The following is a 19,007-nucleotide window of genomic DNA, read 5'->3' as shown; positions in this document are numbered from 1 at the left end:
ATATAATTACCCCTTATTGGGGGCAGAACAGCCCTATTGGGTTTATTTAATGGTTAAATGATTCCCTTTTCTCTGTAATAATAAAACAGTACCTGTACTTGATCCCAACTAAGATATAATTACCCCTTATTGGGGGCAGAACAGCCCTATTGGGTTTATTTCATGGTTAAATGATTCCCTTTTCTCTGTAATAATAAAACAGTACCTGTACTTGATCCCAACTAAGATATAAATAATCCTTATTGGATGCAAAACAATCCTATTGGGTTTAATTAATGTTTTATTGATTTTTTAGTAGACTTAAGGTATGGAGAGCCAAATTACGGAAGTACCCCTTATCCGGAATACCCTTGTCCCGAGCATTCTGGATAATGGGTCCTATACCTGTACCTGCCCCACAGACCAAGCTGATGGGCTCCTCACCTCGCTGGGATTTGTAAACCTGTCCAATTATCAGCTAGATATTGGGAGGTTAGGCCCGTTTTTGACTGGTTTAATATATTATTGGGGAAAAACCTCTAATTCAGAGTATGAATAAAAGGGAACTATGTGGTCTAACAACCCAGTACATTCTCTTGTTAATCATTTTCATATACTTTTTTATTTTACAGAACTGAATGCTGTAGTCCAACTCTCCCTTTGCACTAGGATAGAACAGCATGGCTGATTTAATTCCCACTCCATTCGCTATGCTGTCGGGATTGGGGGGGAGAGCAAAGTCTCTGTACTCCGCAGAGGCAGTTAGTCTAGTTAATATGATTGGAATTTGCACGCAGGGAGTCTCACTGAGTTACTGACAGATTATGAACTGTATAACTGGGCTGTGAAAAAAAGTAACTCATTTCTAGAAGTTTCCTTTAGCCATAAACTGTAATGTTTAATATCACATTAAATAACTGACTAGCCTTATGGGGGTATTATCACACTACACAAGGGCTTCTGGGAAGAGATAATAAAGGCTGCAGCAAGAAGAAAGAGAACAACTAAGTTCCTTGCAAAGCAGGTCGTGTATCAGTCCCAGAAACCACTTGCTAGTCTCCTAGGCCATATACCTGCCCCCTAGACCCGTTACCAAAACTCCAGGATTTGTATTGGTCTCCAAAACCATGTATCAGTCACATGTGTACTTGCCAAGCATGCAGTGCACCACTCCTCAGGACCACATACCAGACCCCAAGACAAGTTACCAGTACCTACATAGCCAGGCCCCAAGACAAGTTACCAGTCCCTACATAGCCAGGCCCCAAGACAAGTTACCAGTCCCTACATAGCTGGCCCCAAGACAAGTTACCAGTACCTACATAGCCAGGCCCCAAGACAAGTTACCAGTCCCTACATAGCTGGCCCCAAGACAAGTTACCAGTCCCTACATAGCTGGCCCCAAGACAAGTTACCAGTCCCTACATAGCCAGGCCCCAAGACAAGTTACCAGTCCCTACATAGCAGGCCCCAAGACAAGTTACCAGTCCCTACATAGCAGGCCCCAAGACAAGTTACCAGTACCTACATAGCAGGCCCCAAGACAAGTTACCAGTCCCTACATAGCGGGCCCCAAGACAAGTTACCAGTCCCTACATAGCAGGCCCCAAGACAAGTTACCAGTCCCTACATAGCAGGCCCCAAGACAAGTTACCAGTACCTACATAGCAGGCCCCAAGACAAGTTACCAGTCCCTACATAGCGGGCCCCAAGACAAGTTACCAGTCCCTACATAGCCAGGCCCCAAGACAAGTTACCAGTACCTACATAGCAGGCCCCAAGACAAGTTACCAGTACCTACATAGCAGGCCCCAAGACAAGTTACCAGTCCCTACATAGCAGGCCCCAAGACAAGTTACCAGTCCCTACATAGCGGGCCCCAAGACAAGTTACCAGTCCCTACATAGCAGGCCCCAAGACAAGTTACCAGTCCCTACATAGCAGGCCCCAAGACAAGTTACCAGTCCCTACATAGCAGGCCCCAAGACAAGTTACCAGTCCCTACATAGCAGGCCCCAAGACAAGTTACCAGTCCCTACATAGCGGGCCCCAAGACAAATTACCAGTCCCTACATAGCGGGCCCCAAGACAAGTTACCAGTCCCTACATAGCGGGCCCCAAGACAAGTTACCAGTCCCTACATAGCAGGCCCCAAGACAAGTTACCAGTCCCTACATAGCAGGCCCCAAGACAAGTTACCAGTCCCTACATAGCAGGCCCCAAGACAAGTTACCAGTCCCTACATAGCGGGCCCCAAGACAAGTTACCAGTCCCTACATAGCGGGCCCCAAGACAAGTTACCAGTCCCTACATAGCAGGCCCCAAGACAAGTTACCAGTCCCTACATAGCAGGCCCCAAGACAAGTTACCAGTCCCTACATAGCAGGCCCCAAGACAAGTTACCAGTCCCTACATAGCAGGCCCCAAGACAAGTTACCAGTCCCTACATAGCGGGCCCCAAGACAAGTTACCAGTCCCTACATAGCGGGCCCCAAGACAAGTTACCAGTCCCTACATAGCAGGCCCCAAGACAAGTTACCAGTCCCTACATAGCAGGCCCCAAGACAAGTTACCAGTCCCTACATAGCAGGCCCCAAGACAAGTTACCAGTCCCTACATAGCAGGCCCCAAGAAAAGTTACCAGTCCCTACATAGCAGGCCCCAAGACAAGTTACCAGTCCCTACATAGCAGGCCCCAAGACAAGTTACCAGTCCCTACATAGCAGGCCCCAAGACAAGTTACCAGTCCCTACATAGCAGGCCCCAAGACAAGTTACCAGTCCCTACATAGCAGGCCCCAAGACAAGTTACCAGTCCCTACATAGCAGGCCCCAAGACAAGTTACCAGTCCCTACATAGCAGGCCCCAAGAAAAGTTGCTGTCCCCAGCACCATGTACCAGTTCCTAAGACCATGTATCTTGCCCAAGGCCAACTGCTAGTCCCAAGGACCATGACTAAATGGCTAGAAGACAAGCTATCAGTCTCTAAGACCACATTGCAGAGCTGAAGGCCACTTGCCAATCCCCAAGACTATATACTAATCCCTAGGACCATAAACCAGTCAGCAAGACCAATGTTCTTACATGATACATACCTTTTCAGATCTACTGTGGTAACGTTGAAGACTACTCCCTTCAGCCAGAGGATCATAAACAGGCGCTGGGAGAAGGGGCAGTTCCCTATGCTCTCTCCATCGCTCCCAGCCTGAAAAAAAATCACAAGCAACAGTCATGACATTGTGCCAAATGTGCAGAGCTAAATAGGTACCCAGCTGCCAGTTAACTGTTCAAGTCAGATTTTGTATAAATTGCAAAAAGACATTTTCCTGAATTTAAATGGGAGTTATTGGATCATGGAGGGCTAACCTGAAACTCTGTAAGGGCTCATTGTTTCTCCTTGGAAAAAACTTACAGTGCCATCTGGTTGGTAAGGTAATGGGAATTGTCACTATGTGCCAACAAGGAGCACTGGCCAACATGTAAAGCTGAATAACAAAACCAAGACTAAAGCAGTAGGTTGGATGTGTAATTCATTTGAGTGTCATTGCTTTCATCTTTCAAAAATGTATTATAAGGTTTATTTGCTGAATTTGCTGACTAGACAAGGAGAAATTGTACTGGGGTACAAACATATGATCAAAAAAGTAAGCAGCGTGATTGGTGTGTGAGGCCAGGACAGACAGGGTGCGTGATTTGGGTCTGAATTTGGATTCAAAATAGGCCCTGGCATTTTAAGTACAGGTATGGGATCCATTATCCGGAAACCTGTGATCCACAAAGATTTGAAGTTTGTTATGTTTATCTGCCATTTGAATTATTTGCCTTCCTCAGCTTTGAAATGGGGGTCACTGACCCCGGAAGCCAAATACGATTGCTCTGCGAGGCTCCAGTTTTATTGTTATTGTTACTTTTTATGACTTACTTTTCTATTTAGGCCCTCCTCTATTCATATTGCTGTCTCTTATCCAAACCACTGCCTGGTTGCTAGGTTAAATGGGACCTAAGCAACCAGATAACTGCTGAAATTCCAAATCCTCTGGCATTTGCCTGAATCCACAGATTGTCAGTCGGGGCCCGGGGGTCTTTAATACATTCCCAGCTATATAAATGGAAGTGATTTGTATAAATAAAAGAATTGATGCCGTTGGGGATATTTCCTATATTAAATGTCCGGCATTTCATAAATTGTAAGTGATTTGTGCGGAGGATTAAGTATTACAAACCATCCATTCACTCTGAATAATAGGAGGATTATGTGTTTATTGTAACATATAGATAAAGTTACATCTGAACAAGTGAGCAAAGTACACACTGTTCTGTTCAGCCCCTCCCCTATTCATATACCAGTCTCTCATTCAAACCACTCTCTGGTTGCTAAGGCAATTTGGATCCTAGCAACCAGATAACTGCTAAAATTCCAAACTAAAGAGCTGCTGAACAAAAAGTAATATAACTAAAAACTACATATAATAAAAAGTCAAGACCAATTGCAAATTCTCTCAAAATATTGCTCTCTACATCATACTAAAAGTAACGTCAAAAGGTGAACAACCCCTTTTAATTTCACATGGCGACCATGGGGCATGAAGAATGATAACAGTAACTATAAGTATATTAGGGGCGACAAGAAGAGGGAGCGTTAAGGAGTGAAAATGCTGCATTGTGGGTAAAAAACATGGCGAATTGCACCAAACTGCACTTGGAGCCCTGTAGTGTATTTATTGCATATTGGGTGGGTGAGTGTTCATGTAGTTTGATACATTTGCCATGTTTGGGGCCCCTGCTCACAGTCCCAATGGTACATTCCCATGGTATGGGCTTCCGGCGTCACACACAGAACGGAGCCACTGAAAGTTAAACCTGCGCTGAAACACAAGCCGGGGCTTAATAATTCATTTAAATTCCATTAGTGGGACTTGCACAAGGCAATGCCGCCGCTGTGCCCATTACTACGGATTTCATACAGCCACGTACTGGGAACAGACTCGATGTGATGCACAAGAACAAATACGGTTTTCTATAACTTTCAGAGTTCAAAGGGCAACTAAACTCTATAATTAAAATCCTTTGAGTGTTGGGTTTAGCAGACGCTACTCTCAGATTGCCATGTGTACTAGACTAGATAACATTTTCTATTCTGGAAGAGACAGGGATTCCCCTCTACAATGGGTGAAGATACAATAATCCTGATTGCAGGCAATGTGCCAGTGTCATAAGTCTGCTACACAAGCCCACAAGTTCAGCAGCTCCACTACACTCAAGATCTGGGCCCCTAAATGCATCCCCTTTATACCAGTCACACTTTGTAAGTTGCCCATACACTGGCAGATTTAGGCTGTCTATACGGCCCATTCAGACTTATTCAGGAAGTAGTGTTCTGGCTATTATTTTAGACATCTGCCCACTCCAGCCTTTATAGATTACATTTCTGCCTAACTAACTATATTACAAATATTTTTAATTTTGCACTGAACTGTTCCTTTAAGGTACTTCTTGCATGCCTTACAAGGCTTAACCATCCACATGTTAGCAGCACAGCCCTGAATAGCAGACAACAAAAGTGTGGAACTAATGGATTTTTATCTGCACCGGCTCCGGTCCCCATAGAGAAGACTGCGGTCAGTTAACTCCTTGTCACAGCAGCTAAACACCAGAAAATACCTTGCCATAGACAATACAGAGAATTGCCTGAGAATTATCAGCATTGTCTATTTTATTAGCCACGACAAGTAGCTGCTACTAGTAGCTCTGTGTGTCTTCACCCTAAAGGCCCCCATACACGGGCCGATAGAAGCTGCCGATATCGGTCCCTTGGCCTGAAATTGGCCAGCTATCAGCCAGGTTAAAAGATTCAGTCGGATCGGGGGCCGCATCGGCTCGTTGACTGAACCGACTGCCCCATTGCCACCTACATAATCCGGTCTTTGGCCCCAGGGCGAAATGATCGGATTATTTTTTTTTTTAACTTCAAGCTCCCCGATATCGCCCACCCATAGGGCCAAGCGAGCGGATCTTACCGTGTATGGGGACCTTAAGGGCTGTGACAGACGGGGAGATTAGTCACCGTGGGTCAAATCTCCCTTATTTCGGGCGACTAATCTCCCTGCAATGCCATCCCTCTGGCTACAATGTAAATTGCCGGTGGGATGGCATACCCAGTGCGACGAAATTGCCTTGAGAGGAAACTTTGGTGATTTCGACACCGCGTATGCCATCCCACCGCCGATTTACATTCTATCCAGTGGGATGGCATTTTGTGGAGATTAGTCACCCACGACAAGGGAGATTTGATGCGCGGCGACTAATCTCCCCGTCTGTCACAGCCCTAAGAGTACTTCCAGCTGATTACAATGGTAAGATTTCCAACAGAGGTGGATGCTAAAGGTAATGCTTCGACAGTCCAGTAATTGTTGTTTGTTAATTGCAATACCTGTTCATAAAGGGATACTAACACTCTTTCAAAAAGTATGCTTTGGCAACCCCAAAACCTAATGAGGACTGAGCAGAAGCCCACCTTCCTAAAGCACCCCTTAAAGGGACAGGATAGGATTTTCAGGCTTGCACACAGCACATATGGCTGCCAAGTACCCGCTGAGCATTATGGGTAAGTTCTAGAAGTATCCCGTCCCATATTGATCTCTCCAATAACTCCGGCTAAAAACCCACGGGCAGACAATAGGCTGTCAGTAGATGGGTACAAGACTATAATTTCCAGCCCTGATACCCTATCTCATGTGTTTGAATTAAGCTTTCCATTCAGCCGGGGAGCACAGAATGAAAGCGGTAACATAATATGCAGCCAAACAGACAAAGAGGAATTAGAGTCCAGAATATACACAGGGAACAAAGGACGTCATGTGCCGCTGGCTTTGCAGCACTCGGCTTTTTGTCTGCTAACAATCCGCTACAGACAATGTACAGGTACAGTATAAGATAATATAATATATCAGTGCAGCATGGGTTTCTCTGTGTGACTTACCCAGGTATGGACTGGCATCTTAATTATTATTATTATTCAGAAGCCCAAACAGCCCCACCAGCCCAATAAATAGTGAGTGTCTATGGCATCTTACAGCAGCCCCTCTGGCATTTGCCCGAATCCACAGATTGCTAGTCTGGGCCTGGGCTTACCCCTAACTCACACAGGAATGTATCATGGGGCTGCCTGTATGTAAATGTCTGTTACCATGTCCATATTTATATTAGGGATGTGCCAAATCCACTATTTTAGGATCCGCCCGAACCCCAAATCCTTTGCAAAAGATTCAGCTGAATACCGAACCAAATCTGAATCGGAAGCCCTAAAGAGAGCCACGTGCAAAATGCGCAGTGAGAATTTTTCAACTTCCGTGTTTATGTGAAAAGAAGTCAAGTGATTTTTCGGATTCGGTTCTGCCAGAGGCACGTATATGGCCAAATCCTGCTGAAAAAGGTGGAAACTTGGCGGAATCCCAAACCGAATGCTGAATTTGGTGCATCACTAATTTATATCCAGTTAAATGTGTTTTATTATAGATATGACATACGGCCTATGATTATTCATGTTATTCATGTTTATTAAATATAAACAACATCTCTATGACACACCGTAAGAGTCAACCTTCAGCAGAATATCTGACTTAACCCTTAAAGTGCTGAATATTAGCAGTAATTCCCATATCTGTCTCCCCTGCAGGCTTAGTGGTACGTAGAGGCCCCTACAGCCTGCCTGCCTGCATATACTTCCTGTATGTTGTGAGGTAAACAGGAAGTGCAGGAAGCCCACACTGCAAAATGCTTGTCACACAGGGTTGCCATCTGGAAATATTTTAGTGGCCTTGACAATATTATAAATTTACCATCCATGACATTGTGCCCTCCCAGTGCGCCCCCAATCCAACCCCAATCCTTGCACCCCCTCTGTACCCCCGACACTTTTGTAACCTTTCCCTATTCACCAAATCCCCACAAAATCCACCATATCCGCCCTTCATGGCCCCATTCCCACACAGCCCTGTCCCATATGTAATCACACAGCCCATTTTTCCCCTATTGTCACAAAGAAATCCAAATGTAAACAACAACAGAAACAGCAGACCCAGAGGCTGCAGAGAGTCAAGAGGAAAGAGGGCTTGTCGCATTGATGTTCAGTTCCAATATGTTTGCAAAACATAAAAAAAAATCTCTAGTGATGAGTCCCTAAAAGTTATAACATAAACACCATGCCCGCTGCCCATTGCCCAGCTGCTGGTACCCGGCTTTAATGTGCATGTATATGTAGGCAAGGCCAGCCAAGTGCTGCTTGTGAGAAGCGGAAGAAGGGGAGATTTCAGGGACACACAAGCACAGCGAGCGATAGCGTGATAACTGGAGCTCCCTCTAACACCAATGTGCCAAATGTGAGACATTCATATTAAATATAAATCACATATCCGGCCCGTTTCCCAGTCATGGGATCCTGGCTCGGCACAAGCAGGGACGCCTGAGCTTCTCATCCGCTTTATGGGCCTACAGGGCAAACAGACGTTTTGCTTTTCATTAAAGATTTGTGTCATCTTGCCTAATAGCGCCGGGGCTTTATGGTGATTGGCTGAGGGAGTTTGCTGGCCATTCTGAGTGAGGGCTTCCAAGTCTTTTTTGCAGAACATCTGCTGTTCCATCTGACAGTGTGCAAATCACATTAGAAATATATACATGTTATATATATATTATATATAATTAGGAATATAGATTTATATATACAGGTATAGGACCCATTATCCAGAATGCTCAGGTCCAAGGGTATTCCGGATAAGGGGTCTTTCCGTAATTTGGATCGCCATACCTTAAGTCTACTAAAAAATTAATAAAACATTCATTAAACCTAACAGGATTGTTTTGTATCCAATAAGGATTATTTATATCTTAGTTGGGATCAATTACAAGATACTGTTTTATTAGTACAGAGGAAAGGGAATCAGTTTTAAAATTCTGAATTATTTGATTAAAATGGAGTCTATGGGAGACGGGCTTTCCGTAATTCAGAGCTTTTTGGATAATGGGTTTCCGGATAAGGGATCCCATACCTGTATATATATATATAAATATGTAAATATATATATATACATAGGGAGTAGGTTTGCCACCTTTCTGAGGAAAAAATATTGGCAAGGGTGGGGCAATAGGGGCAGAGTTATAATGCAAAAGGGGCAGGGTTATGATGCAAAATGGGAGGGGTAATGGCGTAGAAGGAAAGCACAGGACTGATGGGGCTGTTGCAGCTGAAATTTGGTGAGATGGGCAGGGGAAGAAGGAACAGGAAAAGACAGGGCCGACCTGGGAGCAGGGATTGGGGGCAGCAAGGGTCAGAACAACAGGTCAATACAGATACAGTACCTGTAAAGGTGGCCATACATGGGCCGATTTCAGCTGCCGATATGGGTCCTTTAGACCAATTTGGCAGCTTACCTGGCCGTGCATGGGCCTCCCCAACTGACATCTGGCCTGAAATTGGCCAGATCTTGATCAGGCAGGTTCGATTTTTCCATTGGATTGGGAACCGCATATAGCAGTGCTCTAACAGGAGATAAATGAGCCCCCTGTTTTTAAGATACTAAATACAAAATATCATTTATTGAAACAATACAAGATATAAAACTGCAGACAAACATGATGTTTATATTTGATCTGTATAGACGATCTAGAAGATCCCAATTAACAAAGACCTTGTCCAAAAAGAATATATGAGCATGCAGCATAACGGGATAGTGCAAATATGCAAGTAGGCCGGCCCATAAGCTGCACGGAGCACCGTGATGCCACTCACACACTGATATATCTCCTCCCTACTTACTGTGCCTTATCTGCCCATAACGTCTGCATGGAGGCTTATCTGCTGCGCTCCCTCCCTAGTAACTTCATCTCTAAAAACATAAACACAGATAATTGCAGGACAAAATCTCCTGCAAGGAAAGAAATGTGACTCTGGCCTCAGCAATATCTTCTGAGAAATCCTTGCGAGACAACTTCGGCGATTTCCCGAAATTGCGCCGCCGTTGGGATCCCCAACCTTTCCTACTCGTGAGCCACAGTCAAATGTAAAAAGACTTGGGGAGCAACACAAGCACCATAAAAGTTCATGGAGGAGCCAAATAAGGGCTGTGATTGGCTATTAGGCAGCCTCTATGCACCCTATCAGCTTACAGGGGCTTTATTTGGTAGGAAATCTTGTTTTTATTCAACCAAAACTTGCCCCCAAGTCAGGAATTCAAAAATAACTCCCTGGTTTGGGGGCACTGGGAGCAACATCCAAGGGGTTGGGGAGCAACATGTTGCCCTGAGCCACTGGTTGGGGATCACTGGCAACCTTGCGGGGGTGGGAATACACATTTATAGTGTTGTACAAATATGCATTCAGGAACACTGAGCACACAGCGAGAATTTATAACTTAACTGTGCTTTCCCTTAATTATAAACTATAGTTTATCTTTAAAGATGAACTTTAAACTTTAACAGTAAAGAAAGAAATATATACTATGTATAGTGCTCTCTTAAAGGGCCCTTGTAATCTCCAAATATCCCAGGAGAATTGGCTTTAGTACAGGGGAATTACAATGTGTAGATTTCTGGCATCTCTGTATACAGGTTGGGTCAGGGGACCCTAGGGCTCAATAAACTTAATATATTCTGGGCTTCAAACACGAGAAAATACCCACCCACAATATGTGGAAGTGGATGAAAATGCTGGGGGATTTTCCTGCTATGGAGAGTGTCATTTATGTGGCTGGCCACACCCCTTATCCTATCATACTCCGCCTCTTGTCATGTTTTATCCTTGCATCTTATGGCAAGTCTGCCAGTCAGACAAGGCTAGAACTGAGCCAGCCGGACCTCCACAGAACCACTGCAGAAATAAAGCAAACAGAAAACACATATCTATTCTAATAGGTGAAAATAATAAATAAAGGTACTGTCCCTTTAATGCAACTTATTGCATGAGTGAATGGAACAGGACAGGGATTGAGTACATTGTTAGCCGGTGGAGTAAATTGATTCTATTGTAGTTCCCTGCTCAATAAGGATCATGTTTAGTGCAAATATTTTACAAGGCGTATATTATAACACTGACTCCCATGAATAATAAAAATGTTACTAAAAATAATTTACTGCCGTGGCCCCTGTTTATAAGCTGCAAATCTGCGGGCCGGCCAACCGTACGGCTCCCTTGACCCTGCTGACCATGGCTGATGTTTTCATAGACTATTTTGGGAGCCCTTTGCCATATGACACCTGTGACATTTTAGTGCTATAAGCTGGGCAGGGTACAGACCCCCTACTCCTTTGGCACCGTCAGTGCTCTCTCGGGGGCCCATTCCCGGCACTTAGGCTCTTACCCCTATTACTCAACTGCCACTTGACATTCTGCAAATAGAAAACAAAAGATAAGGCAAGAGTAGCATCTCCAGGGGTGTAACTACAAGGGAAGCAGACCAGGGTCGGACTGTATACCTCCCAACATTTGAAAAAGAGATACAAAAAGAAATGGCACGTGTAGCGCGGAGAAAATTATTTGACCATGCCCATTTTTGTGACCACACCCCCTAAATACCACTCCTGTTTTACAAAATTTGGCAGGTTATTTAAAGTTTAAACATATTTCTGTGGGTATTGGAGTTTTGTTTTATGTGTTATTACAGTTTTGCTAATGAAGGTGAAATTGCCCTTTTAGCTGTGAGTCTCAGTTCCCCCCAAGAGACCTGTTTAGCTTATTAGTTACTATTGTATCTCAGTTCAGGTGTAGCTTGTTCACTTTTCTGGGCTCTCTGCCAAAAAAGCTACTTATTTAATTAAGTTTGAGAAACATTGTATCTTTTTTTTAGTGTTCATTGCAGGAGATTAAAGGGAAATGAGGGACTTTTCAGAAAGAATCTAAGCTGTCAAAAGCAGGACTATCCAGTGAAAATCAGGACAATTGGGAGGTATGGGACTAGGTTGTGAGAAGCCCACCAGGACTGCTACCCCACCCTCTCGCCCACCGCCAGCTCCTTCTCCCCCCCGTGTACATACCTTATACTTCGCTGTGATGGGGGAAGGGAGGGCAGCAGAGGAGTGGCAGGTGGGGATCGGGGCTGATTCGGCAGGGCCCATGAAGGCCGGGGCCAACCAGGTTTCTTCCCAGTGTCCCCCTGGCCCAGTCCGACCCTGACGCAGACCCTGGGCCCAGGAGTGTAGAGGGCCTACCAAGGCCCTAATTAATGAGCAATTTCACTATATTTTTGTAAATAAAAAATTGAATTTACAATGGGGCCCAGCAACATCTCATCACGCCACTGAGCAGCCAATCACAACGGCAGTTTAACCCAGTAAAAGGTGATCCACAACAAATACAATGATGATGATGATGGGAGGGACCCAGGGCTAATCTGATTTTGAAGACTACTAACCCATTAGCTGTTATTATACTACAACTCCCTGCACCCCAAACAGCATTCATCTGCCAATGGGGGCTGAGATTTGTATCTCATGGGCTGCAATCTCTGGTTCCCCACTGTCTCTATCTCTAATTACTCTGCCCGTCCAACCCGGCCTGAGGCAGAGAAGGGGCTTAAGGACCCAATGTGTGACCTGCCCTTGCTAATGACATAGAGGAAGGCTACTGGTGCAACTGGGATCAGTAATGACAGACAGGGAGCCGAGCCACATGGAGTCATTTAGTGCAACTACAAGGTGCCCAGCCCAGTCTGACCCACACCCAATATGGACGAGTACATTTTATCCTCAGACTGGCCAACCAGCGGGTTTCAGGCCAGCCCAAAAAAAAAAAAAAATTAGCCAGACTCTTTTAGAAGTTTAACTTTGCCCTTTAGAACAAACTAGAAGTATTTGGCCCCAGAGAAATGTTTTAGGGCACTTTCACCTCTCTAAACATTGGGTAAAAAGATCTATTATATACATGATCCAGGTCCCCCACTGGGTTCTCTATACTTTATTCCCTATTGCTACATCCCGCAAAATAAACTGCGAACTGCGATTTAGCAATCACCTGGGATGCTGGGAGTTGTAGTTTACCTATGAATGGCTACACATTCAATAAAATTCAGCAACGACTATCAATGAGTATTTGGGGAAAGTAAAATAGGGAATTGTATTAGACAGACACAAACTGCTAAGTGGCAATTACATTCACAAATAACATTTAAATCAGAGTTTTTCTATTAAATTAATATATACTGCAAAGACATAGCTGTCACTAAGGCCTGCAGAGCGACCCATTTGCCCCTCTTGTTCCATAGTATGAACTGGCATTCCTTCCCATCTCCTTATCCTGCATTCCCCCGTGCCAGTGAGGCAGCATGCATTCCCTGTGCCAATGAGGGGGGTGTACTTTCTCTGTGCCAGTGAGACGGGCATGCATTCCCTGTGCCAGTGAGGTGGTTGTACATTCCCCGTGCCAGTGAGGTGGGGGTACATTCCCCGTGCCAGTGAGGTGGGGGTACATTCCCCGTGCCAGAGAGGCGGGGGCACATTCCCCGTGCCAGTGAGGTGGGTTTACATTCCCCGTGCCATTGAGGTGGGGGTACATTCCCCATGCCAGTGAGGTGGGTGTACATTCCCCATGCCAGTGAGGTGGGTGTACATTCCCCATGCCAGTGAGGTGGGTGTACATTCCCCATGCCAGTGAGGTGGGGGTACATTCCCCATGCCAGTGAGGTGGGTTTACATTCCCCGTGCCAGTGAGGTGGGTTTACATTCCCCGTGCCATTGAGGTGGGGGTACATTCCCCGTGCCAGTGAGGTGGGTGTACATTCCCCATGCCAGTGAGGTGGGTGTACATTCCCCATGCCAGTGAGGTGGGGGTACATTCCCCATGCCAGTGAGGTGGGTGTACATTCCCCATGCCAGTGAGGTGGGTGTACATTCCCCATGCCAGTGAGGTGGGTGTACATTCCCCATGCCAGTGAGGTGGGGGTACATTCCCCATGCCAGTGAGGTGGGTGGGACATGCTGAATTCTGGAAGGGATGGGCTCTGCAGCATTGCTTCTGCATTACGCTATCCACCTCTCTCCATACCAGCTTTTAGACAGATGCCCCCCCCTAAAACTTGACACATATTACATCCACACCCTGCCCAGTCCATCAGCAAAACATTTAACTGCAGTAGACTAAACTGCATTCCAGGCTGCCATGCTGTCTTCATCTACACAAGCTGCCAACCACCAAGCATGCACTTTTCTATGCAGATTTTCGATGCTTCTATTAATTATATAAAACTTTGTGCAACAAATGTAAAAAGTTTTGAAGGAACATAAAGTGAGAAAAACAAACAAACAAAACACTAGGTAACTGCAAAAAGCTTTTTCTGCCCAAAAACACTGGCGCATTTTACACACAGGGGGCTGATACCCATGGTTCTCTAGCAGAGTCAAGATGTCTAAAAATCACCTGTCACCATTTCCACAGTAGTTCACCATAAAATAAAATTTTAATTTCATGTAGACATTGATATTCTGAAACAAATTGCAATTGGTCTTAATTGTTTTATTTTTGATGGTTTGTCAGTTATCTAGCTTTTTGTTCAGCAGCTCTCCATTGGGTCTATCAGCAGCTATCTGGTTGCTATGGCTTAATTTACCCTAGGAACCAGGCAGTGGTTTAAACGAGAGATGGGAATATGAATAGGAGAGTGCCTGCTTAGAAAGATCAGTAACAAACAATAACAGTAAAACTGTAGCCTCACAGAGCAATAGTTTTTGCCTACTGGGGTCAGTGACTCCCTCCTTTGAGAGGAGGGCAAATAATTAAAAAATTATAAAAAAAAATAAAAATAATGAAGACCAAGTGCAAAGTTGCTAGGAATAGGGTATTCTATTAAAAGTGAACCACCCCTTTAATACATCAATACAATAATGTATATATATACACATTTAAATAGATAAATAGATAGATAGATAACAGATAGATTAGATAGATAGATAGATAGATAGATAGATAGATAGATAGATAGATAGATAGATAGATAGATATAGATAGATGATAGATAGATAGATAGATAGATAGATAGATAGATAGATAGGTGATAGATAGATAGATAGATAGATAGATAGATGATAGATAGATAGATAGATAGATAGATAGATAGATAGATAGATAGAAGATAGATAGATAGATGATAGATATATAAATAGATGATAGATAGATAGATAGATAGATAGATAGATAGATAGATAGATAGATAGATAGATAGATGATAGATAGATAGAGATAGATAGATAGATAGATAGATAGATAGATGATAGATAGATAGATAGATAGATAGATAGAAGATAGATAGATGATAGATAGATAAATAGATGATAGATAGATGATAGATAGATGATAGTTAGATAAATAGATAGATAGATAGATAGATGATAGATAGATAGATAGATAGATAGATAGATAGATAGATAGAGAGAGAGATAGATAGATAGATGATAGATAGATAGATAGATGATAGATGATAGATAGATGAATAGATAGATAGATAGATAGATAGATAGAGAGATAGATAGATAGATAGATGATAGATAGATAGATAGATAGATAGATAGATAGATAGATGAATAGATAGATAGATAGATGATTGATAGATAGATAGATAGATAGATAGATAGATCCAAGAGATGGAGGGCCAAAGTTCCAGAACATGGGGCCATAGTTATATCTCTGCAAGGGCCGTGAGTGTGGGGTGTGACCCAAATAAACCCACCCAGATTCCGTTCCCTGGAGGCTGCCCACCTGCGGCCCACCGGCTGCCATTGTACAACTCGGCACAACTGGTGGCTGCCTTTGGCACATTTGTGTTTATTCACATTCAAAAAGGCACTCAGGTACAACATACAGGGATATCCTTTATGCACATAAAGCTAACATATTCTACAGAGATGATACATGATTCAATGCCCCAGAGGAGCTTGCAATCTAAGGCTTCTAACACACTCACTATATTTAAGTTTATCCAGAACCAGTTTACCTGCCTGTATGTTTTTAGAGAGTGGGAGGAAACCCAGGCAGACACAGAGAGAACACACAAACTCCTTGCAGATAGCCCCAGGCTGGAATTGAACCTGGGACACCAGTAGTACAAGCTGGCAATAGTAACCAGTGTGCCATATAGACCTTCAGTGTGCCATATAGACCTTCAGTGTGCCATATAGACCGTTAGTGTGCCATATAGACCGTTAGTGTGCCATATAGACCTTCAGTGTGCCATATAGACCGTCAGTGTGCCATATAGACCTTTAGTGTGCCATATAGACCTTCAGTGTGCCCTATAGACCTTCAGTGTGCCATATAGACCTTCGGTGTGCCATATAGACCGTCAGCTCCTATTGTCCCACTGCTGGCTCATCTGTGGGAGGAATGCTATAGTTCTGCAACATCAGGAGCACAAGGAGATGCCTCTCCGTGACCCTGTGGCACAGCAAAGGGAAGGAAACACAGAAATGCACCATGTGCCCCCACCCTTTTGTGCCACACGTGCCCGATAATTGCACCGGCTGCTGACATCATTTGCCCAGCCCCTGTAGCTGCACTGGGGCAAACACCTGTTTGTTTGTTTTTTTAAATAAAGGCTAAGGAGCCCTATTCTGTATATGTCCTATACCGTCTTACATACAGCAGTATGGCAAAATGCCCCGCAGGCAAAAGAGATCACAGGGGGCAAAGTAATGCCCACAGAATGCCACTACCCTCCATATGGGCAGTTTGTGCTCTACAGGATACCAGCCGGAATCTGTTTTCTTACTCTATTATAAGAAGCAAGTGACCCATATAGTCATGTAATATAAATAGCCTCTACCCCCCGGTCCCCTCTACACCTACTGGCTATGAGGCTTGTTGGGTGATGTAGTTGTCAATGTTTTATAAATAGACTATATGTCCCCAGTACAGTACAGCGCGGGGGCATATCTCCCTATGCACACAGCACTTTCCTTCTGCATATCTGCATTCACGCACGTGGGTGGGAGCCGTCATATTGCTTGCCTCAGCACAGGCATTCTCCATAGATGTCAAGCATACAGAAGGCTTGGTGGCCATAAATATATCACATTATCCAGTGTATGCCCGAGGGGAGTGCCATACTGGCAGAAATACTGGCAGAACAGGTGTATTTTAATGTAAAATGAGGGATATATGGGGTCAGTAAGTTATATACAGGTATGGGATCCCTTTACGGAAACCCATTATCTAGAAAGTTCCGAATTACGCTAAGGCTATCTCCCATAGACTCCATTATAAGCAAATAATTCTAATTTTTAAAAATGATTTCCTTTTTCTCTGTAATAATAAAACAGAACCTGTACTTGATCCCAACTAAGATATAATTACCCCTTATTGGGGGCAGAACAGCCCTATTGGGTTTATTTCATGGTTAAATGATTCCCTTTTCTCTGTAATAATAAAACAGTACCTGTACTTGATCCCAACTAAGATATAATTACCCCTTATTGGGGCAGAACAGCCCTATTGGGTTTATTTCATGGTTAAATGATTCCCTTTTCTCTGTAATAATAAAACAGTACCTGTACTTGATCCCAACTAAGATTAATTACCCCTTATTGGGGCAGAACAGCCCTATTGGGTTTATTTAATGGTTAAATGATTCCCTTTTCTCTGTAATAATAAAACAGTACCTGTACTTGATCCCAACTAAGATATAATTACCCCTTATTGGGGCAGAACAGCCCTATTGGGTTTATTTCATGGTTAAATGATTCCCTTTTCTCTGTAATAATAAAACAGTACCTGTACTTGATCCCAACTAAGATATAATTACCCCTTATTGGGGCAGAACAGTCCTATTGGGTTCATTCAATATTTAAATGATTTTTAGCAGACTTAAGTTATGGAGATCTAAAAATCCCTTATCCGGAAAACCCCAGGTTTTCCCATTAAATTGTGACCCCTTCACACCCAAGCTCTAGGATAGAGTTGTAGTTTGACTCCATGGTATCAGACTGTACATCCCTATATGCCCTACTCCTTACCCGCCTTTGGCCACGGCTGGGGTGACCACTGGCACCCACCTACCTTTACAAAAAGTTCTATATCCGGATCCCTTTCCTCCCCGTTAGTCGGAGCAGAGTCTGTCATTGTTTTGTTTATATTGAGGAATATTTCCTGCTTTCCGATTGGTCAAGTGCGAGAATATCCCAAAGTGCTTGGTGCAGTTTATCAGCCTCACAAGGTGCCCGGCTGGCACATAGGGCACCCTAAGGAGCAGTCCTTGGTGCTAAGGCAGCATCCTTCATGCCTGGGGGGAGTGGGCAGGTGTCAGGGCATTCCCTTCTGCGTGTTCCACACTCACACAGACAGCAGTGTCCTCCCTTGTGTCGGATCCTTATGTCACAAACACTGACAGCCTGAAATAGCCCTGGCACAGAGCAGTGAAGGCAGGGGCGGGATTATATGACAGGGGGCGGGATTATATGACAGCTCACTCCTGTCTGGGTGACAGAGGTTCCCTCCTATCAAATATTTGGCTTGCACTCAACTATTACAGGGCACTGCCACTGCATTTACCCAAAAGCATAATGAAAAAAAATATATCATTGCGAGCAACTTTCCCATATATGTTCATTCAGCAAATGTCATTGTTTTAAGTTAGTCTTGGATGTAATTGCAACTGACAACATAATGTGTTTGTCTTTTTCTGTTCTCTGTGAAGTTATCTGGCTCTAGCTACATTATTTCAGGAGTCAGAACCAGCAGTGCAGATATTATAATATATATATATATATATTTTATTTGGCTATGTAGGTTATGGTATTACTGAGCAGAAGCAAAAGATTTTATTTCAGGAGTAAGAACCAGCAGTGTAGATAATATATACACAGCTATCAGTTATTATTAACAGATAAAGACCAATGGCAAGTTTTTATTTTCTCCTGCCCATGTAGGTTATGGTATTACTGAGCAGAAGCAAAAGATTTTAATTCAGGAGTCAGAACCAGCAGTGCAGATAATATATACACAGCTATCAAATATTATTAACAGATAAAGACCAATGGCAAGTTTTAATTTTCCC

The 19,007-nt window shown here is 43.8% G+C and overlaps 1 protein-coding gene across 2 annotated transcripts in view; it reads right to left on the bottom strand.

Moving 5' to 3' along the window:
- The window catches only part of clic5 (chloride intracellular channel 5), a 63,172-nt gene that overhangs the window by 22,196 nt on the left and 21,969 nt on the right, over positions 1 to 19,007 (bottom strand). The window contains exons 1-2 of one of the 2 annotated variants that reach the window (NM_001006830.1): positions 18,011 to 18,333; positions 3,075 to 3,184 (exon numbers count right to left, since the gene is read on the bottom strand). In NM_001006830.1, the coding sequence (NP_001006831.1) occupies positions 3,075 to 3,184; positions 18,011 to 18,073 (173 nt within the window). In that variant the 5' untranslated portion in view covers positions 18,074 to 18,333. Of the gene's footprint in view, positions 1 to 3,074; positions 3,185 to 18,010; positions 18,334 to 19,007 lie in introns of those variants that run through there. The other variant, XM_012970309.2, reaches the window with a different exon arrangement.

This window comes from Xenopus tropicalis, chromosome 5, assembly GCF_000004195.4.
Source record: "Xenopus tropicalis strain Nigerian chromosome 5, UCB_Xtro_10.0, whole genome shotgun sequence".
Lineage (NCBI taxonomy): Eukaryota > Metazoa > Chordata > Amphibia > Anura > Pipidae > Xenopus > Xenopus tropicalis.
Note: the sequence above shows the minus strand (reverse complement) of the source record. Positions and strands in the feature narration are given on the sequence as shown.